At 33.7% G+C, this 25,573-nt stretch overlaps 3 protein-coding genes and 2 non-coding genes across 6 annotated transcripts; 3 read left to right on the forward strand and 2 right to left on the reverse strand.

Moving 5' to 3' along the window:
• Positions 1-1,502: 1,502 nt before the first annotated feature.
• On the reverse strand, positions 1,503-4,089 carry LOC125212258 (uncharacterized). The gene is made up of 6 exons (XM_048112368.2): positions 3,778-4,089; positions 2,687-2,872; positions 2,452-2,533; positions 2,258-2,365; positions 1,974-2,132; positions 1,503-1,819 (listed from the first exon to the last, which is right to left on the reverse strand). Exons 1-6 carry the CDS (start codon positions 4,063-4,065, stop codon positions 1,620-1,622), a joined length of 1,023 nt encoding a protein of 340 aa, XP_047968325.1. The 5' UTR covers positions 4,066-4,089; the 3' UTR covers positions 1,503-1,619.
• A 12,497-nt stretch (positions 4,090-16,586) lies between these two features.
• Positions 16,587-20,792, forward strand: PEL1 (Eukaryotic release factor 1 (eRF1) family protein). 2 transcript variants are annotated; one of them, XM_048104669.2, is made up of 16 exons: positions 16,588-16,771; positions 16,916-16,998; positions 17,146-17,221; positions 17,345-17,419; positions 17,497-17,553; positions 17,702-17,747; positions 18,076-18,151; positions 18,387-18,462; positions 18,568-18,600; positions 18,700-18,768; positions 18,858-18,964; positions 19,485-19,557; positions 19,701-19,739; positions 19,872-19,966; positions 20,256-20,362; positions 20,508-20,792. In XM_048104669.2, exons 1-16 carry the CDS (start codon positions 16,721-16,723, stop codon positions 20,579-20,581), a joined length of 1,137 nt encoding a protein of 378 aa, XP_047960626.1. In that variant the 5' UTR covers positions 16,588-16,720; the 3' UTR covers positions 20,582-20,792. The 2 variants fall into 2 exon arrangements, with proteins under 2 accessions (XP_088919891.1, XP_047960626.1); XM_089063765.1 differs by lacking the exon at positions 18,568-18,600 and having other exon boundaries at positions 16,587-16,771.
• Positions 20,793-21,310: 518 nt separating this feature from the next.
• LOC148931734 (signal recognition particle RNA) lies at positions 21,311-21,613 on the reverse strand. The gene has a single exon (XR_016136134.1).
• Positions 21,614-22,079: 466 nt separating this feature from the next.
• Positions 22,080-25,405, forward strand: LOC125188500 (endonuclease 1-like). Its single transcript, XM_048085366.2, has 9 exons — positions 22,080-22,227; positions 22,397-22,577; positions 22,659-22,766; positions 22,846-22,901; positions 22,981-23,064; positions 24,533-24,628; positions 24,736-24,800; positions 24,880-24,953; positions 25,162-25,405. The coding sequence occupies exons 1-9, from the start codon at positions 22,114-22,116 to the stop codon at positions 25,293-25,295; spliced, it is 912 nt and encodes a 303-aa protein (XP_047941323.2). The 5' UTR covers positions 22,080-22,113; the 3' UTR covers positions 25,296-25,405.
• LOC125202932 (U1 spliceosomal RNA) lies at positions 23,347-23,507 on the forward strand. The gene has a single exon (XR_007173261.2). It is a non-coding gene; the product is annotated as a U1 spliceosomal RNA (small nuclear RNA).
• Positions 25,406-25,573: the final 168 nt, after the last annotated feature.

Raw genomic sequence — 25,573 nt, forward strand, 5'->3', positions numbered from 1 at the left:
CAAAAGCTCAACAAATGAGATTGATATAATTAGCTTTATGTGATTTTTTCAATTTTTAACTATGTTTTGCAGGTCACTCGAAGTATCAATTAGTATAATTTCACCTGGAGGGAAAGATGTCTCAGTACGGAATAATCTAGTATCTCTATGGGATGTGTTATTAATCATATAAGTAGGGACGGAGTATATGGAAATGGACAAAAATATACATACACAAAATTTAAGAGTTTTAAATGGGCAATTAGTGAGAAAATAAAATAAATCTTACAATGTAATGTATAATTATGTAAGAGTTTTAAAAGGGGCAGTTAGTGTTAAAATAAAATAAATCTTACAATGTAATGTATAATTATGTGATGAAATTTGAGGATTAAAATAGTTTTAAAACTTGGATAATCGATGATTATTGATAATTTTGGGAATTAAAATAGTTTGGGAAAGAAGGGCGATAGTTTGGATTATTTGGATCCATAAAACCAAATTTATCAAAACAAGAATGAAAGGGCGATAATTTGGATGATTTGGTTTGCTTCTGTGATGAGTTCTACATGTTAAGTGGGATATATATAGAAAAGTGAAGCACAATGTAGTAGCAAATAATAAAAAATAATAAATTAAAATGAAATAATAAAAAATGAAGTAGTTCACGTCATTTTATGGAAGAGTGGTTCACATGATTATTTTGGAAGAATAATTCACATGATATTTGAAAAGATATATAGAGATAAATGTAATAATCATTTAATAAAATAAATTAATAATCAATAAAACAATCAAAATTTAATGTAGTGCAAAATTTTCAAGATTGAAAATGTGATGTAGAATTATATTGTTATTATGCAAATTTATTACAACATACATGTACTCCAATAATCAAGTAATAAAATAAATCAATAATAAAAAGTGAAAAAACAAAAATAACAAATATTTCAATATTTAGCCAATAATATTAAGACATGTGGCATGTGCCCCTCACTTTTTCTAGTGGCAGCAGGGTGCTCCCGAGAGATGAGGGGCGATTGCTTTTAATTATTTTAGAAATACTTTTATTTATGCTTATTTTGTTTTTTAAGTGTGACATTGTGTGGAATGTCACCGGTGGAGGTGGTCTAATAAAGAGTCAACCGGCAACCGTCACCAAGGTTAGACTTACTAGGTTTAACTTTTTTTAAATTGAAGATAATCGTTTGCAAGGAAGAGTCGGAAACTATTGAACACATTATTTTTCAACTGCGTGGTCTCTAGAAGTCTATTATTGCAACCGTTGAAATATCCCAATATGCTTACCCCGAAAGAATCGATGGCATGCTTCCTCAGTTGGTTGAGAACCTCTTTCCACAGTTTTGACAAGAAGTTGTAGATATTCATATTTCATATTTTATGTCAAATCTGCCTTAAAACATTTGAATAGATCCAAATCAGAAACATGGACAATAGAAGATGCAAGAAACTTATAAATTCCCAAGAAAATATAGATGGCACAATTGTGGTGAAGAGGCAGCTGGTATTCAAAACAAGACAAGCTTAATTGTTCTTACTTCTTACACACTTAATTAGTAGTGCAGTATCCCAGCTATGAGCATACATTTCAACTGGCCACAATAAATAAAACCAAATCTTCATGGAACACGCAGGATAATTTTTCCGATATGCTTGCTGCTTTCCATGATCCGGTGACCTTCCGCAGCTTCTTCTAGCGGAAGACGCTTGTAGACCACTGGCTTAATCTTGCCTGCAGCTATTGCGGGCCACACATACGACTCCACGTGACTCAGAATCAAGGCTTTGTTCTTCATCGCCCTACTTCGCAGACCGGCAGCTGTAACCAAATAATCCATTCAGCATAGCAAATCCTCGAGTTTTAAAATGTCAGTCATCAACTTAGGTTAACTTGTAGATAACATAAATCAAAAGAACGTGCGAAAACTTTCATTGGAGCTGTTAAAATATCATGCAAGGCTCGAGCAAGTTACCCTGCACTGTGAGGCGCTTTGCTAGCAAGGCAGCAAGGTTGATTTCAGATATTGTTCCACCCATAAAACCTATTATGATAAGCCTTCCGTTGAAGTTTAGGCATTCAATGTTCCGTTGCAAGTATGAGGCACCAACGTTGCATAAGATGACGTCCACACCTGTTATTGATGGAAGTCAGAGATAGAATGGAACCATCGGTGTGGTGGTAAGATAGGAAACTTGAGCAGAAAATCAGAGTTCAGAAAGAATTACTGAAATGAAATAGAACAATCAACCATACAACCTTTCCCTTTCGTTTCTTCCTTAACACGGGAAACAAAATCCTCTGTCTTATAGTTTATGCAGACATCAGCTCCAAGTTCCTTGCAAGCAGCTAATTTTTCTTCACTTCCTGTGTGATTGGGATAATCATATCATCAACAAAATATGCCAGAATTGCTAGCATATAGAATCAGTGAATGGTATCTTTGTGGTAACCTGCAGTGACGAAAACCTTGGCTCCACGGTACTTAGCCAACTGAATAGTAAATGTGCCAATGCCACTGGATCCCCCATGTATCTGAGGTTACATGTGAGTGAGTCAGATTAACGAAACAACAATACGAAGAGCAAAGCAGTAAACAGCTTCTGTAAGATACTAAGATTTAATACAATCAACAGATATTGAACACAGCACTTAGATTATAATACAGTTGAGGCAATAAAAACGTACCAGGATAGAGTGATCAGATTGTAGTGTTAGGTGGCCCATCATAAACACGGTCGACCACACCGTGCATGCTGCCTCAGGAAAGGTAGCTGCGTCTTCCATCGAACAATTGCGCGGAACAGGAACAATTTGCCAGTGATGTACAGCAACCTTCTCGGCATATCCCCCTCCATCAAGAAGAGCACACACCTTATAACACATAGCTACATCAGAACTTCATAATAATCACAAAGGCAAAAACTTGTGTACATCGAGATGTACTATTGCAACCATCCGAATTAGGATTCATTAGTCCAAATTACTCCCTTTGTCCCATTACAAGTGATTGATTACCCTTTTTAGGGAAAAACAATACTCTCAATCCTACTTTACTCACTCTCTTTGTCTCTCTAGTATTATATTCTCTTACCACTTAACTTAATTCGATAAATATCATTTTAATATATCCCGCGCGCAAAAGAAATCAATCACTTGTAGCAGGACGCAGGAAGTCTAAAGCGGTAAACAATATTACTCTCTCATTCAATAATTAGCACAATCTCACTATGAGCAAAGAATCACCAATTGCAATACGATGGCATCACCCGAGTTGAAATTCAATTAGGCATTTCATCAAACAGTTGTCGCAAGCAACAATCTCAATAAGAAAAGTCTCCAGTGGGAACTTAGGGCTTATCAACCTAATTTCAAATTAGGGCCACAAAACTCCACCATCAAGGCATCAACAAATTACTTACTTTCTAAAGCTCTAAAAATGTTAGTCTCTCATTCAATAACCAGCATAATCTCACTATCAGCACAGAATATCAGAGGCACTTTCAAATTCAATTAGGCATTTCATCATGCAGTTGTCGCAAGCAACAAATTAATAGCTAGCATAATCTCACTATTAACAATTAGGGCCATAACACTCCACCATCACCAATTATGCACTTTCTAAAGCTCTAAACAATTATAATATTACTCTCACATTCAACAACTAGCACAATCTCACTATCATCACAGAATCGCCAATTGCAAAACGACGGCATCGCCTGAGTTCAAATTCAGTTAGGCATTTCATCAAACAGTTGTCGCACACAACAATCTCAAACCTGATCGCCAACTTTATAGCGGACGACCTCTTTGCCGACGGCTTCGATGACGCCGGAGCATTCAAGGCCGGGAAGCTCGCTCGCGCCCGGAGGGGGAGGGTGCTTGCCCTGGCGCTGAAGTACGTCGGCTCTGTTGAGAGCGGTGGCGGCGACTCTGATCAAAACCTCGTCGTCTTTGATTTGTGGTTCCTCCACTTCTTGCAGTTGCAGGACTTCGGGGCCGCCTTCTTCCGTGATCACTATCGCCTTCATGATTGTCTCTGTCACCGAGGGTTTTGGTTCTGACATGCACAAGAGTGAATTATTCAAAAGAGGGAACTTCTTTTTTTGTCCACGAACTTTGCCAAAGTATCATTTTAGGTCCGTAGATTTTGAAAATATCATTTGAGGTCCATCAACTATGGAATAATATCATTTGAAGTATTCTTTTACTATTTACAAGTTTTTCTGGACGAAAATACCTTCAATACCTTAAAGGATATATATTTTTAATAAATTTATCATATACTCATATTTTTTATAAATATCTTTACAATATATTTTTGACGATTTTTCTAAATATAATTTGACCTTCAATATTATCACTTAATTTTGTGACATGCAAGTTAAATTGTTTCTTCAATTATTTATATTAAAGAATTTTAAAATTGAATATAGAACTTCTTTAATAATATAAAAATTAAATAAGGATTATTTCTTGCATGTCACAATATTAAGTGATAATATTGAAGGTCAAATTATATTTATAAAATTCATCAAAAATATATAGTAAAGATATTTATAAAAAATATGAGTATATCATAAGTGGGGTGCGTTAAAATGACAACACTCTTAAAATGACACTGTGACACCACGCTAGACTGCAATATTATATATGCTAGACTGCAATAGTATAAACGCTAGACTGCAATCTATAGATTGCAGTCTAGCGTATTGGATATTGCAGTCGGGAAAAATTGCAGTCTAGTGTATTGGATATTGCAGTTCGTGAAAATTTACCCTTGAGTAATTTTTATGATTGCCACATGGCAGCTTATTATTCGTCCACATGTACAAATGATTGGCTAGGAATGGTGGTATGGTGTTACTTTAAGAGGTGTTGTCATTTTAACACAATCCTATCATAAGTTTATTAAAGATATATACCCTTAAAAATATTGAGGGTATCTTCGTCCAAAAAACTTGTAAATAGTAAAGAGTACTTCAAATGATATTATCCCATAGTTGATGGACCTCAAATGATATTTTCAAAGTTTACGGACCTAAAATGATACTTTGACAAAGTTCGTGGACCAAAAATGATGTTCCCTCTATTCAAAAACCTTGAAATACACTTCTTTATTAGGGTTTAATAAAATGTGATGTGAAATGAATTATTTGACCCTAATATGGAATGATATAAATAAAATACAATATATTTTTTTAAGAGGATCAACAATGATTCTTCATCTATTTCGTGATGATTTGAACCTCCGATCTATTGGTTGGAGGGAAAGTACTAGACTAATTGAACTGCACTTTATTGTTAATTTGGGCCTTCAAGCCTCCAACACATGGCATGTGTCATAACGATATTAGTTTATACATTGGCTACTACATTTGTTACTACATTGGCTAATACATTGCCAGGGGCGAATCCAAAGAACGAGAGTTCATGGGGTTGGATAATATACTTCCTTTGTCCGCTATTATTAATCTTATTATGTTCGATACGGGTTTTAAGAAATATAAAGGAAAGTGGGAGAAAAGATAGTTGGAATGTGGGCCCCATTTCTATACACTCTACCCCGGAAAATTTGTCATTTATTTCCATTTTCATACATCCCTAGAAACTTGTCACCTTTCACTTTTATCATTTTTTATAGTGGACTTTATATTCCACTAACTCAATACCACTCAAGATATAAAATTAATACTCCTTCCGTCCACAAAAAATAGAGCAATTTGTGTATGGCATAGGTTTTAATGTAGAATTGGTAAAGTAAGAGAGAAGGGAAAAAAGTAAGAGAGAAGGAGAAAAAGTAATAGAGAAGTAGTGTTAGTGGAATGTATGTGCAGGATTATTATTTGTTGAAAACTTTCCATAAATGAATGTACTCTATTTTTTGTGGACGACCAAAAATAGTAATTATGCTCTATTTTTTGTGGACGAAGGGAGAATATAAAAGTAGGACCAATGTGCCACTAACTTTTTGAACCCACTTTCTATAAAAACCCGTGCCGGATTAAATTGTGACAAATTATAAGAAACGGGGGGAGTATTAGTTTTATATATAATAATGTGAGTGGAATAAGTGAACTACGACTCATAATGGCAGACGAAGTAAAATAATAAACCGGAATTCCTGGGAAACAGATGAAGTACTGTTTTAAATAATTATTTTAAAAAATATATAGGAGTAATATTTTTGTTATGTATGGTATCATGTCTTGAAAAGATAAGGAGTACATAATTTACAGACTAGTAATTTAGTTGTTTAGCCTATATCAAGATTTTAGTTTTTTAAAATATTTTTTATTTGTGATATGTTGTGTACTTTTATCTTATCATTTTTATTATTTTGATCATGTTGTTCTAAAATGATTAGTATATTATTTTAAATTTTATTTTAATTTTACAAATATTATTAGTATTATTTTTAACTACAACTAAAAATAAATTTAAATTAATCAAATAACCCTACTAATTAATGGTTTTACACTCATGGGGATGGGATCTACTAAATTAAATCCATTATGCAAATTACTAATAATAGCATAAAAATAAAAAAAATAAAATAAAATCCATAACAAAAAAGTACCTATATCCATTGGTGAGATGATAGAGGAGAAAAATTGTGTTGGAGGTTTCTTTTTTCACGTAACATCCACTTGGTCTGATTTACACAGGCGTATTTGTAATTGTTGGTGATTCCTTCAGCGAAAATGAGCTACGACTCACTATGTATAGAGTTGAGATAAAAGAAGTACAAAGTGTACCGCATATATTGTATCGTTGCTTAATGAGCTTCGACAAAAAATATATGGAGTAACCATCACATGGACCCTATGTATAATGAATGTAATTTATACTCATACTATGAGTTAATTAATTCATAGTTTGGATATAGGGTACAAGAGATGGTTGTTGCCTGTTGCTCCAAGACGGTTAGAAAGACTTGGTTTTCTTTTAAGGTCGACGGAATGCCCAAAATACTTTTAGTTACCTTATTAATAAAAGTAATGAATATTAGACCAACTACACATAATAGTTCCACGTATGGTTTAATCTTACTAACTAAAAAGTTACCTTACTAACTAAAAAGTTGATTTTTGAAAAAATCAACAAATAAAGAAATTAGGGAAAAACAAAAAATTATGAAGGGAAAAGAAACTTCAGATAAGGAAATAAGCCAAAACGACACCGTATGGTGCACAAATCCAACTCCACCGAAAAGGAATGGAATGTTGTTAATCATGAACCCTAGACTATGTTAATTGCAAATTTCCGTCCAAAATACTTTTACTTACCTCATTAATAAAAGTAATGAATCTTAGACCAACTACACATAATGGTTCCACATATGGTTTAATCTTACTGACTAAAAGTTACCTTACTAACTTAAAAGATGATTTTTGACAAAGATCAGCATATAAAGAATTAATAAAGATAAATTAACAAATATATTGTATTAATAAAATATCCTAGAATTTTAAACCGGTTTTTATTTAAACCGACTTTTTTTATCAACCATTATTTCTTTACGACATTATCCCTTTTTTTTATTTGTAAAGTCAAATCAAGCTAAAATTACATTAATTGTGATATGGTATGCAATTCTTGCACAATACAAACCATTCCATTATTAATCCAAATTTTATGAGGTAATCCAAATTTCAAATTGTCTTATGCATGTCTTAAGCAATTTAATAGCAAGTCCCATAAAATTTAAAATTATAAGATTTTTAAATATTTTAAACTTATTTCTTAAAGTTCTTGAAACCTCAAAAATTTGAGTAATATTCATGGCAACACCAACGATATTTTATACTACTAACATGTTTGGATCTAACGATGAAGAGAACATTGTTACGAATGAGTCGAACAACGCTCCGAGGATGAATCTCAATTCCGAAAATTTGTATGAAGATGATACACACAACTCAGAAGATGAGATAATACGAGAATGTTCACAGGACGAAATGATACGAGAAGCTTCACAAAACGAGATGATACGAGAAGGTATTGTTTGGATGGCAACATTAAGAAATTAAGAAATGATACGAGAATGTATTATTTAATTGGATGCGAATAATAATTATTATTATTTCATTAAATGATAACATTAAGAAATTAATTACATATGCATGTAGTCATTTTTATAACTTAGAATTTTAAGAATGATTTAGTGATAAAAAATTAGTTGAATGTTAATGACTATTATTCCATTGGATGATAATGTTTAGAAATTAAGTATATAAACATGCATTCATTTTAATAACTTAGAATTTTAAGAATTATTTGGTAATAAAAAATAATTGTATGTGAATGATTAATAATATTTTATTGGATGATGCGTCTAGGAATAAAGTATATGCACATGCAGTTGTTTTTATAACTTAGAATTTAAAGTTATAAACAATAGAATAATTGGATGTGAATGGATATGATTATTTCATTAGACGAAAGTAATAAAGAAATTAAATTAAAATTTTAAGTATGATTTCGTTATAAAAAATTTATTGGATCTGAATGACTACTAATATTTCATTTGGATGATAACGTTTAAAAATTAAGTGTTTGCACATGAAGTCGTTTTTATAACTTAGAATTTTAAAGATAAATTAATAATAAAATACTTGGATGATAGCACAAATAAATTAATTATATATGCAAGTAGTTGTTTTTAGAATTTGGAATTATAATAATCATTAAGTAATAAAAAATAATTGGATGTGAATGACTATTATTATTTCATCAGATGATAACATTAGAAAAATTAAGTATATATGCATGCAGTCGTTTTTCTACCTTAGAATTTTAAAGATGAATTAATAATTAAATAATTGGATGCAAATGGATATAATTATTTCGTATCTCCGTTGATGATAATACTAAGAAATTAATTATATATGAATGTAGTCGTTTTTACAACTTGAAATTATAAAATGGCGAAATTTATGAAATCATATATTGTTTACAATATATCCATTAATCTTTCATTATATAAAATGACAGTCTTTGGGTGGCATTTTTGGCGGGAAAATGGAAAAGAAGAGGAAAACCGGTTGTATTCTTTTGAGATGATCCATCTTTTTATGTAATGTTGCAGACGCTAATAAGGCTAAAGCTACAATGATTGTAGCTGCATCTAAAATGCCTTTTTTGTGCAGTTAGAGCAACTTCAAGGGGAGAAGATAAATGAAAAGGGTATATCATGTTTATACCTTCTCAAAAAGTGTAATATACATTTCTAAAAATCAATTAACTCCAAGGATAAAAGGTATATGGAAAGGTATATTATTTAAAAAAAATAAAATAGTAATACAAAAACATTAAAAAAACATAAAGTGTAATACCTTCTCACATACCTTCTCCCTTGGAGAATGATTTTTTATGAAAAAAAGGTAAATATGGTGGTTATATGATTTTACCTCTCCATTGATGTACCTCTTCAAAATGGGAAAAGGTATAATACCTTCTCAAATACCTCTCCCCTTGGAGGATAATTTTTCATGAAGAAAAGGTAAACATGATAGTTATATTAGTTTACCTCTCTATTTACCTATCCTCTTGAAGATGCTCTTAAGCGGGAAAAATGAGTGTATATGGAAAAGTTTTAGATTCATGTGTATGCAGTAAGAACAACTGACGAATAGATATATGCAGAGATGGTACATATTCCAATAAGAAAATAAAGCAGTGGTGTTACATATTCCAAAAAGAAACCTGGCAATCTTGATTTAGGGAAAAAAGTTTGCACGCCAACTTTCAATTTGCCCAATAACTACAAGAGCAAAACTGAAATATTTTTCTATAAATACCGAGCAAAACTTTCAAAACTCCATTAACAAATTTCTCTCTCTAAGTTGATGTTCTCTCTTTTTCAGTTCAAGATTGGTCCTATGATGGTTTGTTTTTGAGATTGGTATTGTGAATTGGTTATTAGAGCATCTCCAACCATTCCACTGAACTCAAACTCATTTTAGTGTAAATCTCACACTAAATATTGATTTTACTCTAATCATTTACATTAAACTCAAATATAAAAGAATATTCTCTATATTATGCCTTTTTTACTCACAAAATTTGAAAAACTTTTAGGTTTTGGTTTAGTGTAAACCTAAAGATAGGTATTTTTTTTTCAAAAACCAATAATATGATTGGTTTTTGAGTACTATTGGAGCTAAATACCTATCCAATTTTAAGTTTTAATGTACCCTTGGAGATGGTCTTAGTAGGTTGTCTCAACGTTATTAAGAATTTTTTAGTTTTGATGTTTCACAATATTGTTGTAATGATAGTAGTATTATTTTTTAGTTTTGATGTTTCACATTGTTGTAAACTAGTTTTAGCACCCGTGCTATGCACGGGCCAAATAATTTTTACGTACTGATTACATATTCTCAATAAATCAACATAAATGAGGATTGATAAAAACCACAAGTGTTACACACATACATATGTTGATCAAACAACCACAAATTTGACAACGATACATATGTTGATTAGAACAATTATGTATACTTATTTCAAATAGAACAATTATGCTTCCACAAACTGTAAATGAGACAAACTCAAAAGAAAAGTGAGACATCTTTATTGAACGAATAGACTATATAAAAAACATGAACATAAAGCGACCCTTAAAAAAACAAATACTACTAATATATATTACCTACATTTTTTAAAAATATAAACTTTCGAATTGCATGAATATTAAAAGCACAATTATTTTGTTTTTTTAATCATCTTCATAAATCAATGTTTTTGGCTGTGGAGTTACTTTGTTTTGGTTGTGGTTCTGTAGGTGCGTGTGGTTGTGACTGTGTGCACGATTTTTGTGACTTTCACCGTTTGAGAGAAGTGAGCATGTTGGCTTCGTGGAGGCAACGATAGGAAAATGAGAATGCCAGAATGGGTGATGGACTGGTTTCTTCTCTTGTTAATTTTTTCTTTCTTCGTCACAGATTTCCTTCGCACAACACCTTCGTTCTCTTATTTTTCGAAGAATGCTAAGATGGATTATCCGATTCTCTAACTTACTCTTCTAATGTAATTAGGCTGTAATGATGATTCTGTCACTTAGAGCATCCGCAGCGGTGGCGTCCGTCCGTCCGTCCGCTGAGCATGAGCTCGTCCGTCCGCCGCTGCGAGCTGTCCGTCCGTACCAGCGGCACGGCGTTGCTCATTGCTAAGAGCACGTCCGTGCCGCTGAGCAGCCTTACGTGGCGGCACACGATTGGCCAACGACAATTTCGTTTCTTTTTGTAATTTTTTAAAAAGATTCGAATTTAATTTTAAAAAAAATATTTTCCCACTTCTCAATAAATTATATCCGTTTTCTACACACTTTTAATTTATTTTTCAATTTCCCCCCCAAAATTCACTTTTTAATTATATATTTTTATTTTTTAGAATTTTAATTATGTATTTTTTATATTTTAGGATTTAAATATGTAATTTTTATATTTTAATATATTTTTATATTGTAGAAATGTTTTTAGTAATTGAAGTATTTAAATTAAATAATAGAATAGTGGGACCTTTGAACTTGTCCTTGCGGAAGAGCACGGATATGGGTGTTGTACTCTTGCCTAATGACAAAGAGTAAAAGTGGGCCTAGGCCCACCTCCATACTCTTATTTAAGAGCATGGATGGGGATGCTCTTACGATGCTCTAGAATTCCCTTTTACATTGCTCAAGATTGAAACACTATATAAGGATAATAACTTTTCAAAAGTACAACATTATCAAAAGTACAACATTATTAAAATTGAGCAAAAGAAATGATATAAAAACTCAAAAACCATTCGAAGCTTCGAACTAACAAAATACAAAAGGAATCCCAATTCATAAATATTGGTAAATTTATTATTAAATATCATACTATTATACTACTACTAATCTCATAATTATTACAAAATAAAAAATTAATACTAAAAACCGCCACCCATCAAATTAAACTAAATATCATACTATTATTATTATACTAATCTCACAAATTATACAAAATAAAAAGTTAGTAATACTTGAAAACCACCACCCATCTAATTAAAATAACAATTATGCATAAAGTTAACAAATAATTAAAACACAAAATTGAACAAATATAGCCCAAGTCATTAAATATAATAACCTAAAAAATTTTGTTTTCTTTCTCTTCAACCTTTTCTCTGTTTCATTTTCATTTCATCAGTTTCCGTCAACCATTCTTCAGGTAATTCATTGCCTCAATTCGAAAATACAACAAACCCAGTTGATGAAGCCCATTTCCTCCGATTCCACCAAAACCGTCGACAAAGTGGTTCCTCAGGTAAATTATTACAGAAAGTTCAATGACAAAGTGGTTCCTCAGGTAAATTATTACAGAAAATAGATATAATTAGGAGTTGCAGATGACCGAAACTCAATCAATTTAAATGCAAACCTGAAATTAACTAAATAATATATATGTACGTGCGAATTCTGCAGGCACCCTCTTCCCTCTCAGTTCGGTTTTTCCTTTTGATTTAGCTTATTCGATGGCACAACTCGCCGCTTAATTTTCCAGGAATGACGAAGATTCCCTTGACGTTCTACGTGACAACATTCGTCTGCTGCGGATGCTGCTTCTTTAGTTTCCAGCGCTTCTCCATCTTCCAGATAGAGCGAGGTGATTAGCCGGAGCGTAGAGGCATTGAAAAGCGTGGGCGAATGGTCGGATCTCCTTTCAGGGCCGAGATGGAAGGTGTTCATCCGCTGGTTCAACCACACCAGTGGCATTTGAGTAAGAGAAAATAAGGAGCACTCCATAGTTGTAGTTCTAATTCTGTTTTGTGTATCAGTTCATCAAATATTTATGATAGTGTTCAAACTTCCGGTGTAAGCTACTTCTTGGGAAGACCTGCAAAATAGGAGTAATTTCTTGGGAAGAAGCAAAATTTCTAGAGAAGATACAAAAGTCTATTGTGCATACATATACACACAGCTATATATACACGCAGCTACTCTCATTGTAGCTGCAGCCCTATTATCTTGTGCAGCTTTACATAAAAAAAAGATGGACAATACAACCAAATTTTTCCTTCCTTACCATTTTCCCGCCAAAATTAGCTCCCAAAAACTGTCCCTTTATATAACGAAAGACTTGTAATGATAGTAGTATTTCTTCCTCCCTTTTTTGTACTTTCGTTAATTCTTTATTAGTTAATCTGATGTAACAAATGATATAAATGAAGTTACATACCTGAGATATTTTCATTTCTCTGTACAGTGTAGTGGTGGAGAAATGGATTGGAGAAAGCTTTGGAACAATTCTCCTTATGTCTTCACTCAAGAAAATCTGGAAAGGTTATTCAGACTGCCTCGAGCATAGATTTGCTCGCCGTGGCCTGAGAGGCTCTGAAATTTAGTATTTCACAAAACGGACATCTTTTTCTCCTTCGCTCTCTCTCTCTCATTAAAGGGAACCTCTTGAAGTCAGAGTTAAAAGTGCTGGTTTTTAAGAAATCGTTTGAGCATTTCTGAATCCACGCAGGTGGGCGACGAAACAGCAAGACAGAGTGACAACATGGTGGCGATGCTGGCCGGATCGGCAATCAGGACTCTGATTGAGGTGGCCGAAGGCGAGTTGGGCTTGGATCGAGAGACAAAGAATTATGGCCCCACTTTATTATATCAACTATTTAAGCTATGTAATTTGTAAATGGTACGTATATGTTTATTTAAATTGCTGAAGGCAGTATACAACTTTAAAATTGAGTTGAGATTTGTTTAATTTTTGAGGTTTCACAAATTATCGAAATGTTTATAGTGAAGTGTTGTATCTACATCAAATGCGATTTTTTATGAATATTTTAAACTGCTTCCTTCGTTGCATTTCCGTTAAATTAAGTTTTAATATAATTATATGGTTTTACCAAGGAAAAAAATATTTTCTATATAGCTTTACAACATTAATGTTATTCCAAAATATTAAGAATTTAATTATGAAATTATATAGTTTGGAAGTTTAAAATTAAAAAAACTATATATAAAATTCTTATAATTAAAGTCATTAACACAATCGTTATTTAAACATATAATGTCAAATTTTATTATATTCTTAAAACTACCTACTACTCCATCCGCATTGTGGCCTATTTCTTTAATAAATAGTTAAGGTAACATCATTCTCTTCCGCCGTGCAATGCACAGGGGTGCAAATAATCTGTTTCATTATTAATAGTGATAATGTTTATTAAAATTTGTGTATGCATGTTAAATTTTCGATAATTAATAATATTCGAATATTAGATGTTACAATCAACATATGCGGCTATGTTATTTTAATTTTTAATATAAATAAATTTATATTTTTAATTACTATTTAATAAGATGTCACATTTTAATTTTTAGCAGTAATAGTTTTCTAGAATCGGATCCCTTTGTTTCTAGGTTGTATTACCAAAGTTGTTACATTTTTTTTGGAAATGGTTTCTCCCCCCCTCCCCTCCCCCTCCCCAATATTAATACTATAAAAAAAATTTCTCCACTTAATACACAAAATACATTTTCTAAACTTTCATGTTATTATTCAAGTGTGACATCTTTTATGAGACGAAGAATTATGCGCATATCTGATTTTTAAAACCCGCAAAATAATATTATTTCTCATCTGCATGTGAAAACAATTTTGGCCCGTGCATAGCACGGGTGATAACACTAGTTGTAATTAAGTTTTAATTTTCGGAAATCTCATTTAGAGATATACTATAAAGCAATTAAATTATGCATATAGATAAATAATCTATGATTTATTAAATTAATATCTGTTGTCGATTTTCGCACAACGATTTCAGAATCTAAAGAAGTTTGGCTGTTGAATAAAAACTAATTATCTTAGAAAAATAAATATTTATTTTTTCGCTCGACGTGAAATATAATAATTCTTGGAAGAAGATATTATGTGATGCGTATTTTAGAGTATCCGATTCAGTTCACACAAGATATCAAGTTTAATTAATTAACTCTAATAATACTACGATACTGCAAGATTACAGCGTCGTTAGTAGTATTTCAAGTGTCGATCTACAGGAAGGTAGAAGATTGTTTAAAACTTATGAAGTTAAAAAGATGAAACATAAGGATTTGATTTTTTTGGTTTTGAAAGATTCAGACAAACGAAAATAAAAGATTAACAAAAGATGGATTTCTCAAACGGAAAAGCATGTCACTCCAAGTTGCTCAATAGACTTGCATATTTCTACATCTATCAAAATCACAAATTTTGGGATTAATTCATCAACCTAATCGCTTGCACTGAACATGTTTGCGACGTATAGTTCACAGTCAGCTGAACACTTGTTCCATGAACTAATTTTCAATGTTTATAAACTCCTGCGGAAGCACGGGAGACATAAACATCTACTATATAAACTTACCTAATCCGTTGTCAAATTATCCTCTGAACAATTCAAATTCAACAACACATCAATTGATTAGTCCATCCAAGTCTATGTTAAAGAGACGATAAACAAAGATTAAACATCTATAACGATAGAGGCCTCTAAAGTGATAGAATCTAACATTAAACACATCAACGATGTCAAAATGTGAATTCAAAGGTGTAGATACATTCACACAAGCCTAAATCACAACTTGGAGCAACATTGAGAGTTTAGCCTAAACACATGATAAACATCACGATGAAAACCATAGGAAGCATGCTCTCGTTGAGTGGAATTGAGATTTGGAGACGGATAGTCGGAATGTTGGCCGGAATTTCTTCCTTCTCTTCTTCCTCCTCTCTTTCTCTCTTTTCCCCTCTCACTTTTCGTCCCAGGAAGTCTCTCTCCCTCCAAAAACCGCCCATAAACCAATTTGAACAATGAAATTCGGCAGTTATCGAGAAAAATGCCCGGCCCGGGCGAAATGATGACAATCCGGGCATTTTGTATGCCAACCCGGGCGTTTCCACTGTACCCGGGCGTTTTTTATGCCGAAAACGCTCGACCCGGGCGTTTTTGCCGATTTTGACTGCTTCGCGCAACCTTCGTCAAATGGTCATAACTTCTTCATCCGAGCTCCAATTGAGGCGTACAATATACCCACGCGAAGCTAATTCAAAGACGAAGATAATGGTGGTAAGATAAAAGAATTTGGACACCATCTTAATAGGCAACGAACAGTTTCAATTAGACCCTACTCCACATGTACATCTATCAACTAATATATAATAATCAAACCTTAATGATCAATTGATAGATGATTTAAATATACAAAATAGGAGAAAACTTGGAGTATAATCAGTATCATTTGATTATCATCATTATGCAGACATATACTTATATTACATGGATGTTAAGTTAATCTACATAATTAATTTCAAAGATCTAATACATTATTTCCTAAATGTGTGTATATTGATTACAAAACACTTGTTCTTTCCTAAATAATCATACAAGTAATCCGTTAAATCAATTAACAACTATAAATTTATTTTGAATGTAAAATATCTAAAATGTCCAATTTTGTATAAACAATTTTTGTGAATTTATCACTGCTCAAATTAAAAATAGGAAGCAACTTTATATAAGGAAATAAACCAAACGACACCGTATGGCGCTGAAATCCAACTCCACCGTTAAAAGGGAATGGAATGTTGTTAATCATGAACCCTAGACTATGTTAATTGCAAATTGCAATCTTCAAATTTAGCTTAAAATTCATCCAGCATCAGCTTGGGGCAACAGAACTAAGCACGCTAAAGAGAGAAGAACATGAAGATCGTCCGGAGAGACCTGACGCGAAACGGACCTGGAAGTGTGAAGGTTGATTTCTTTTAATTTTGAGAATTAATTATTGGAGCATAATCGATTTTCTTTGTGTATATTGGTGTCAATTTTTTATTATTTTATCTTGAATAATGAATTCTTAGTGCGTTTTTGTTTATTTGATTACTGATTTTGGTGCAGATGATTCCAGAAGAAGCAGATGATCTGTGGATTGCTTATAATTTGATTGTAGCGGGCGATAGTGTAATGGCCGTCACAGTCAGGTAGAATTTTCGTTGTGTTAAAAGAAAAGTAGTAATTTTATTTATCTGTTCTAATTCGGATTCAAGTTGACATGTTAAATGGTTTTGGAAGTCTAGGTTTGTTGAATTTTGAAAATAGATCTCATCTCAACATGTTGTTAATTTCAGAAAGGTTATGAGAGAAGCTGCTTCGGGAGGAAGAGATGCTGAAAGAGTGAAACTGAAACTAGAAATCAGTGTTGAGGTAAATGAGGAACTTCATCCATGCTCTTAATGGCTGTTGAGTTTAATTGAATGTAATGAAATAGTTCATTTACTTGAAATCTTTACTAGACGAGATAAGTAAGGATATTGTTTTCAATATCAGAGTGTCGAGTATGATAAAGAAGGAGCTGTCTTACGCGTACGTGGGAAGAATTTGTTGGAGAATGAACATGTCAAGGTAGGTGGCTTGGGTCTTCTACTCCTGTATCTCATATCCTTGGTGCTTCAACAGAACTTTTTTGTGTCATACTGCAGATAGGAGCATTTCACACCCTAGAAATTGATGTCAACCGGCCTTTTGTATTGAGGAAGGTATTCTTGTGTTAAATAATGCTTTCCCTTTCATGACCCACTCATTCTGTTGTGCTTATTCAACAGTATCATGTTTATTGCATCTCACTGAAAAGTTAGACTGCATAAATACATTTATGCTTATTAAATATTTTTTCACCTGTTTTAGGACATCTGGGACTCGTTGGCACTGGATGTTATTCACCAGGCATCTGGTACGGCCTCGTTATATTTGCTTTTTATCTCCTGTTTTAGCTACTACACAATCAAGATGAGGATTTAAGTTCCACTAAATATTTTGTTTTGACAAATGGACTTGACTCACCCAATTTAATGTTGTCTATAGCTGACCACCAGTACCATTATATAATAGCACTATTAGTTATGATAAAGTATCAAATTGAAAAATTTAAAAGAGTTATCAAAGGAAGAAATTAAACTGAGTATTAATAGATGTTAGTATATATTTCTCGCCACCCTTTGAAATCATTGTATGGGTAACTTGAGTTCCATTGTTCTTATTGTGACTTCATATTTTTGCAGATCCAAATGCTAGCGCAGACCTGGCTGTTGTTCTGATGCAAGAAGGTCTATGTCATATCTTACTTATTGGTAAAAGGTAATTTTAGTAAATTTGGTTGTAATGTATAATTGAGGATATTATTAACAGTATACCTATTAGTTGATTTGCTTTTTAGTTGGAATTCATGGGTTCTCTTCACTCTTCTATAGTTTAATGGCTTTCCAAGGCACTTATTTTGGTTTCTATGAGATGTAACTTAGATGATTGGTCATTTCAGCTTTATATACATTATTGTTTTCCATGTCTTATGGTCAACTGATGTGTGCAACAGCATTACACTTACGCGTGCTCGTATAGAGACTTCAATACCGCGAAAGCATGGACCTGCTGTTGCTGGATATGATAAAGTATGAGCACCTTCTTGCTATATGTAATGCTTGTCTGGTTATGTTAGTGGAACTTGTTAAACATGATGTCAATATAACCCTTTTTGGGATGCCTTTTTTTGGCAGGCCTTGACTAAGTTTTTCGAAAATATCTTACAGGTAACTTTAACTAATTCTTTGTTGTTCTGCCCAATCTTTCATTTTCAAAATTGATTCCGAAACTCAATAAGTATGGCATACAAACTTGTGCTGTTTTAGGCATTTCTTAAGCATGTGGATTTTAATGTCGTTCGCTGTGCTGTGATTGCCAGTCCAGGATTTACTAAGGTACAATTTGATCTCATTTAACTTATCTCTGTACGTGCTGACTTTCATCTGTGTGCTAATGTATGTAAAGCATTCTTATTCATATTTAGGACCAATTTCATAAGCACTTAATGCTGGAAGCAGAGAGGAGGCAGCTGAGGTCTGTCATTGAGAATAAGTCCCGCATTATTCTCGTCCACACTACCTCTGGCTACAAGTATGACCTCCTCATTTTTATTCTTACTGTACTCTCAAACTTGTTTATATTTCCTTGGAGAAATCAGTAGCAATTTATGTTTGTATGATAAAAATTGAATTCAAGCATTTCTTTGGTTCCACCATAAGTACTAGCGGCCATGTGTTCTCAAATGTAACCTCACTCTCCCCAAGATATAATAGAGACGGGCTTTGATATGTACTTAGAAATCCTTATAATGTTTAATTGTTATCTAGTTTGATCAGCGACTGAAAGACAGGTGAAGTTTGCACTTTAAAACCCCGTAGCGCTATAGCTACATATGCAGTCTATTCGGCTAAGCTTTTTTATTTAAATTTGATTGTTCATCATGCTTACCAGTGAAGACAATTGTATGATTTGAAACTAAAATCTAAAAAATTTACATCTTGTGTGGCACCAATTTTTAGGTTAAAAAGGTCAAAAGGGTTGCTAATGAGTTTCAATGCTACTGTAAATGTGTGCTACTTTTGTAACTCTTTATCTTTAAAAATTGCCGCAGGCATAGCTTGCGAGAGGTTTTGGATGCTCCTAATGTCATGAATATGATTAAAGATACAAAAGCTGCACAAGAGGTAAAGTTGCTCCTTGTGAACTTCCTATTAGTTATAGGCTTATAGCTGCCTTTTCCATCTTTGTTCTTATATGTTATCCTAGTACAACAACTTTCTTAGTCACACGAGTTATTTGAAGCTTATGTTTCATTTCTTTGATGCAGGTTCGAGGACTTAAGGATTTCTTTTCCATGCTTTCCAATGTTAGGCTCTATCCTTCATATTGATGTTCATATCATTATCTTGTTTCTAGTGTAATATTCGTATTGGATATAGTAAAAGTGGTAGGCTATAAGTTTCTTACTTATTTGACTTGAGCTTTTGCATTTTGCAAGGATCCTGAACGTGCATGCTATGGACCCAAACATGTTGAAGTTGCCCATGAGCGAATGGCTATCCAGACGCTTTTAATAACCGATGAGCTCTTCAGGTTAGTAGTCGCATAAACTCTTATGAACCTCCCAACCTTTTGTGAATGACCGAACTGAACACATTTAAACCGGAGCCATTTGTGAAGAAGTAAAACCAACAGAGGGACATTCTATCATTTTGTGAAAACCAGTACATCATTTCCTTATTCCTGACAGACGTATCGAGCCCTATTAGAGTTGATATTCATTCATTTACAAATCATGAACATACATTTCCATATGCTATGCAAAGAGGGGCACCATAAAATCTCCACCACTAAAGATGACTTCTCTTTCTGCAATTCTTAGGAGTTCCGATGTTGCAACAAGGAAAAAGTATGTCAATTTGGTTGACTCAGTCAAGGCTTCAGGAGGCACTGTTCACATCTTCTCATCGATGCATGTTTCAGGAGAACGTAAGTACTCAAATTCCAATTTTTTAGCTAATAGTTGTGTGTTGTGTGGTATTGTTTAGCTAATACAGTCTCGCATGCATTTTAAGAATCTGATTTTAACTAGCTTTTGTGAATTTATTGGCATGATTTTGTTGTCGTCGAGCAGAACTAGCGCAGCTGACTGGCATTGCTGCGATTCTTCGTTTCCCACTGCCAGACCTAGACGACATAGAAATGTAACACAAGGTTGAACCAGAGACGATCAACTAGTTTGTGACTCTGTTTGTTGTATACTATATTCTTTTTCTAGTTTTATGCACCGGTCTTTCTTGTATAGCATTGTGAGCATTTTGATTATTATAAATTATAGGCCTGATGATTGAATTTCTTTCTTCATAGTGATGTAAGGAATAAAAATAAAGTTAATTGTAGTTATTCCTTAATGTTTTTAGTTCTGGTTAGATGGTTCTATAATCGTTCATCGTTTTCTTATCATCAATAAAGAAAAAACTTTATTTGAAATTGTAATTTAGAAACTTGTTAATGCATGTCAATTAACCATAATTGTGAAGTGAAACATGTAATACGAATACTAAACCTTGAAACAACTTTGATCAAAGTTCCATTGACAAAATAATGTCAAAATAAACATCTCTATCACGATTGCTTCATTGTAACTTGAGATTTATTCTGTATAGATCACGTTTACATAGATAGAGAGGAAAACTATTACATTTACAAAATATTTTTATCGAGATCATCATTTAATAATTTTTTTACTCAAAAGTCATTACCTTTGTCTACTACTACGAATAACCTTAATAGCGGACAAAACTAGTTTCAATGTAAAACTAATAAATTTTGAAAGAGATACTAAAAAAGTGAATGTAGATTGTTAATGTTTTTGTGGGCAATAAAAAAAAGTAGAATTATTGATTATGAACAACAGATAAAGTAAAAATAAAACAAAAAATTGGTTGTCTAATTGGGCCAACACATCCGACTTTAACGGGCAAGCGACACACCGGCCTGTTATCCTTCCACTGCCGAGAGTGGGAAGTGGTCGTTGCTCTGTGGAACCAGCCTAACGCGGTGCCCTCCACACTATGAGCCAAGAAGCCCATGCCTTCGCACAGGCCCCGTGGGGCAACTCCCAGCTTGGAATGGGCAGGCCAGAATAAGCACCGCAAAGCCCAGCCAGTTGGTTCGGGCCAATATCCAACCAATTTGATGCCCCCACTTGGGTGATAAGCCCACGTTAGTAGGCTCGGCGATACGTATACACATTTCACTCATTTATATATTACCACAACTTATACTAAGATATTGATGTGGGATAACACAAGAAACTTTTGGTGAATAAACACCTAAGAGAGTTCAATTGTACGTATAGCTAAGATACTACTACAACTTTCGTGTTAGAAAAATATTACTTTATTAAACTATTAATTAGAAAATCAATGTAAAAATTTATCCAATCCCTAAAAAGTTATCTCTTTGAACAATTCCCACACGTCAAGATTAAAGTTGCCAAATTAAGTAGTTGGCTGTCTTGGAAGTGAACATTGCTGCACTGCTAAGAAAATAATGTACCTTAAATTCTGTTGCCAATTCTGCTAATTTGGAGTTGCTTTTGTGTAAAAACAACTTAGAAGACACATGAAAGATGAGTAAGTCTTTGGCTTGTACGCATTGTAAACTATCAATAGTTTCTATATATAGAATTAGCTTGTGATCTTGGTGGCTCGCAATACCATTTTCGAATTCTGAAAATGTCGTTTTTAAGAGATTGTTTCGTTGCTTTTCTTGCTTGTGTTGTTGTTTACGAACCCTGTGTTCGAGCATGGAGCAAAGAGGGTCATGCCATGACTTGCAAAATTGCCCAGGTATTAATATCATTAGATATACTAGTTTTTTGGAATGAATTCTTTTGTTTTTGTCCGACATCGGTTGCGTAGGGCAAGAAATGTGGGATTTATAGACCAAATGAACGTTATATATCTCCTCAAAATCTCTCACAAACTTCACATTCATAATTCCCATGAATACACACAGGACCTGCTGGAACCAGAGGCGAACCACGCCGTCCAAATGCTGCTGCCCGACTACGCGAAGGGAGATCTCTCGTCGCTCTGCGTTTGGCCCGACCAAGTAAGGCACTGGTACAAGTACCGCTGGACAAGCCCTCTCCACTTCATAGACACGCCAGACCAAGCCTGCAACTTTAAGTATCAAAGTAAGCCAACAAAATCGTCCTCACTTTTACACTCTCAACTGATTGTAATAACATCTTATTTTGACAATGAATGAAAAATAGGGGATTGCCATGATGCAAAGGGTGTCAAGGACATGTGCGTCGCAGGCGCCATCCGCAACTTCACCAAGCAACTCTCACACTACCATCATGGCTCCTCTGACCGGCGCTGTAAGATACAACATACTTACTAGTTTTTTGGTTCTTCTGTTTGGTGTGTCGGCTTAGAATTTTTTTTTATGATTTTCAGATAACATGACAGAGGCCTTGTTGTTTTTAGCACACTTCATGGGAGACATCCATCAGGTAATGACCAAACCAGACACTATCATGTCTTTCTTTATGTGTGAATTCTTGGCGATTGGTCGGGTTTCGTCTTTGTTAGCCGATGCATGTCGGGTTCACGAGCGACGAAGGAGGGAACACCGTGGAGCTGCGCTGGTTCAGACACAAGTCGAATTTGCACCATGTGAGTGTTTGCTATAAAATCAGGTTTTAGATCATTTCATAGTATAGAGAAAAATGGAAAATTACTGAAAAAAAATTATAAAGTTGGATCAAATTTTGGTACATCAATCGGAAAAATAATGAAGTTTTAACACTATATATAACTATCCAATCCTACTTATACATATGTGTTACAAGAAGAAAAGAAAAGAGATGAAAGAAATTAGGTTTCCCACATCGAAAGTTTAGTAGATGCAGTTTGGGAAGTGCACATATACAAAAGGAAGAAAGAAAAAGAGAAAACGTACTTACCTGGACGGGGTCAATTGGCGATCCATAAGGCCAATGGCCTAGGTTGGCGACCTCCATTGCACTTAGGAGGGGCGCCCGCCTAAGGTCGGCCCAAGTGGTCGAGCCTACGTCATAATTTGTGTTAGAGGGGGCTTGCGTTCGCGCAGCCCCTGCCAATCCAAGTCCGATTTGTTGCCATCCAACACTTAAACCCACATTAAGTGACTTTACTCAATCGTACTTCTTTTGTCTAGCTTTTTGCATTTTTTTAGGCTGTAATTTATTTATTTTTAAAGGTAAATAAAGTATTTTAATTGTAACGAAGAGACACTAAATTAACTCTAATTATCCTAATTAAATACCTTAATTTTAGTTATCATAATTAAATACTTTAATTCTTATTTGAAATATAAATAGTATAAGAAGTTTGAAATGAGTCTAAGTGATATTACATATCACATTTCTATCTTTATATTCATAATATTCTTCAATTTGATAACAAACTTCATGTTACCTTGAGACACGTATCACATAAACTGTATACTTTCTCCGTCATAAACAATAGTTCTTTCTGTGGACGACACAAATTTTTATAAGAAATAGATAAAGTATAAGACCGAGAGGAGAAAAACTAGGTGAAGTATGAAAAAGAAATTTTCTAATTTTTAGAAATTGGATTATTTTTTATGGACGTACCAAAATGAGACTATTTTTTGTGAAGATGGAGTATTACAACATAGACTAACTAAATTTTGCTGTAAGATAATTGCAAAGAATGTTAAATTTCATGGTTTTGAGGACTAATTTTCAAAGTTGTGAAATAAACCAGAATTTGACTGTATCTCATATTTTTCTTTTTCTGACCATTTGCCTTGTACTATAAAATACTCTTATGTCTACAAAGGAGCAGGGACGGATCTAATGTGCAATTAGGAGGGGCAAAACCCTCCCTCAAAATTTCATATCTATGTATAAATTCTATTGTAGAAAAAAATTAATATTAGTTTCTTCTTTAAATGCCCCTCCTCAAGCTCTTCAAATATCCCCACATGTATTTTTGCCCCTTCTATGATCATTTTCTAGATCCGTCCCTGCAAAGGAGGTAATCACCCTAGTTAAAGATCAAGATTAGATACTTCACTCTCTTGTCAAGTGGCAAATTGAGTGAGCATAACAGTATTGATTTCTTGCCCAATTAGGTGTGGGACAGAGAGATAATTCTTACAGCCGCCGCAGACTATTATGGAAAGGACATCAACCTCCTTCAACAACACATTCAAGGAAACTTCTCTCATGTAAGCTACCTAACACACTTTGCCTAAAACAAACTAAACCTTAAGCCCATCATTCATATATGATCAAAACATCAAAATTTACTTGCAAAATCCACTGTTGCTAACAGGGAATCTGGTCCAGTGATCTTGCCACCTGGAAGGAATGTAGTCACATTTCTTCTTGTGTCAACAAGTAAGCATATCAAATGCAAGAAACTATGAATGTAGTAGTAATGTTGGTGATCATAATCATAATGTATACATATTTGCAGGTATGCTGCTGAGAGTTTGGACATGGCTTGCAAATGGGGATACAAAGGTGTTGAGTCAGGGGAGACTCTTTCGGGTAAGGGGGGCCTGTTTTCCGATCAAAACGAACCCTCCATGGGTCTTAAGCCCCCACCCAAAAAAAATCTTTTTATAATATTATTGAAAAGCCCATATCACCAATACAAATTATAGAAAAAGTTCTTTTTTCAACATTTTGAATACGAAATATAGATTATACAATCTTTACTAAAAACTAATTTTGTGTCCGTCCCTATTGTTGACAGATGATTACTTCAACTCAAGATTGCCCATAGTTATGAAGCGGATAGCTCAGGGCGGAGTCCGGCTAGCAATGATATTGAACCGGGTTTTTGCCGGTGATAGCCTAGAGATGGAGGAGACTCTTGTTGCAGCTTGATTACTTAACTTTTAACAAATTAACTTCCTTCACTTTTGCATTATTTTTTTTATGTATATCATCTAACATAATTTATTTTTCTATTTCAAGATTTGTATATTCAGCTGTTATTCCGAAATATATGAATAGATAATTGCCTCGGAGAGAGAACTGATTATAGAGTGAGATAAAAAAAAGATTAGTTGTTTAATTGGGCCAACACATCTGTGACTTTAACGGGCATTATCCTTCCACTGCCGAGAGCGGCATTATCCTTCCACTGCCGAGAGCGGGAAGTG

This window comes from Salvia hispanica, chromosome 2 (assembly GCF_029641045.1).
Source record: "Salvia hispanica isolate PSC_SH4W2 chromosome 2, Shi_PSC_v1, whole genome shotgun sequence".
NCBI classification, from domain to species: Eukaryota; Viridiplantae; Streptophyta; class Magnoliopsida; order Lamiales; family Lamiaceae; genus Salvia; species Salvia hispanica.

What these genes read in the sequence shown, in the direction of transcription:
- PEL1 (XM_048104669.2), top strand. Translation starts at nt 16,721, where the DNA reads ATGAAGATCGTCCGGAGAGACCTGACGCGAAACGGACCTGGAAGTGTG. An exon ending in ACGGACCTGGAAGTGTGAAG is followed by an intron (nt 16,772 to 16,915) that starts GTTGATTTCTTT and finishes ATTTTGGTGCAG; the next exon opens with ATGATTCCAGAAGAAGCAGA. An exon ending in CACACTACCTCTGGCTACAA is followed by an intron (nt 18,965 to 19,484) that starts GTATGACCTCCT and finishes AAATTGCCGCAG; the next exon opens with GCATAGCTTGCGAGAGGTTT.
- LOC125188500 (XM_048085366.2), top strand. Translation starts at nt 22,114, where the DNA reads ATGTCGTTTTTAAGAGATTGTTTCGTTGCTTTTCTTGCTTGTGTTGTT. An exon ending in TGGCTCCTCTGACCGGCGCT is followed by an intron (nt 22,767 to 22,845) that starts GTAAGATACAAC and finishes TATGATTTTCAG; the next exon opens with ATAACATGACAGAGGCCTTG. An exon ending in TCATGGGAGACATCCATCAG is followed by an intron (nt 22,902 to 22,980) that starts GTAATGACCAAA and finishes CGTCTTTGTTAG; the next exon opens with CCGATGCATGTCGGGTTCAC.
- LOC125212258 (XM_048112368.2), bottom strand. Translation starts at nt 4,065, where the DNA reads ATGTCAGAACCAAAACCCTCGGTGACAGAGACAATCATGAAGGCGATA. An exon ending in GCTATAAAGTTGGCGATCAG is followed by an intron (nt 2,873 to 3,777) that starts GTTTGAGATTGT and finishes ATGTGTTATAAG; the next exon opens with GTGTGTGCTCTTCTTGATGG. An exon ending in AATCTGATCACTCTATCCTG is followed by an intron (nt 2,534 to 2,686) that starts GTACGTTTTTAT and finishes ATGTAACCTCAG; the next exon opens with ATACATGGGGGATCCAGTGG.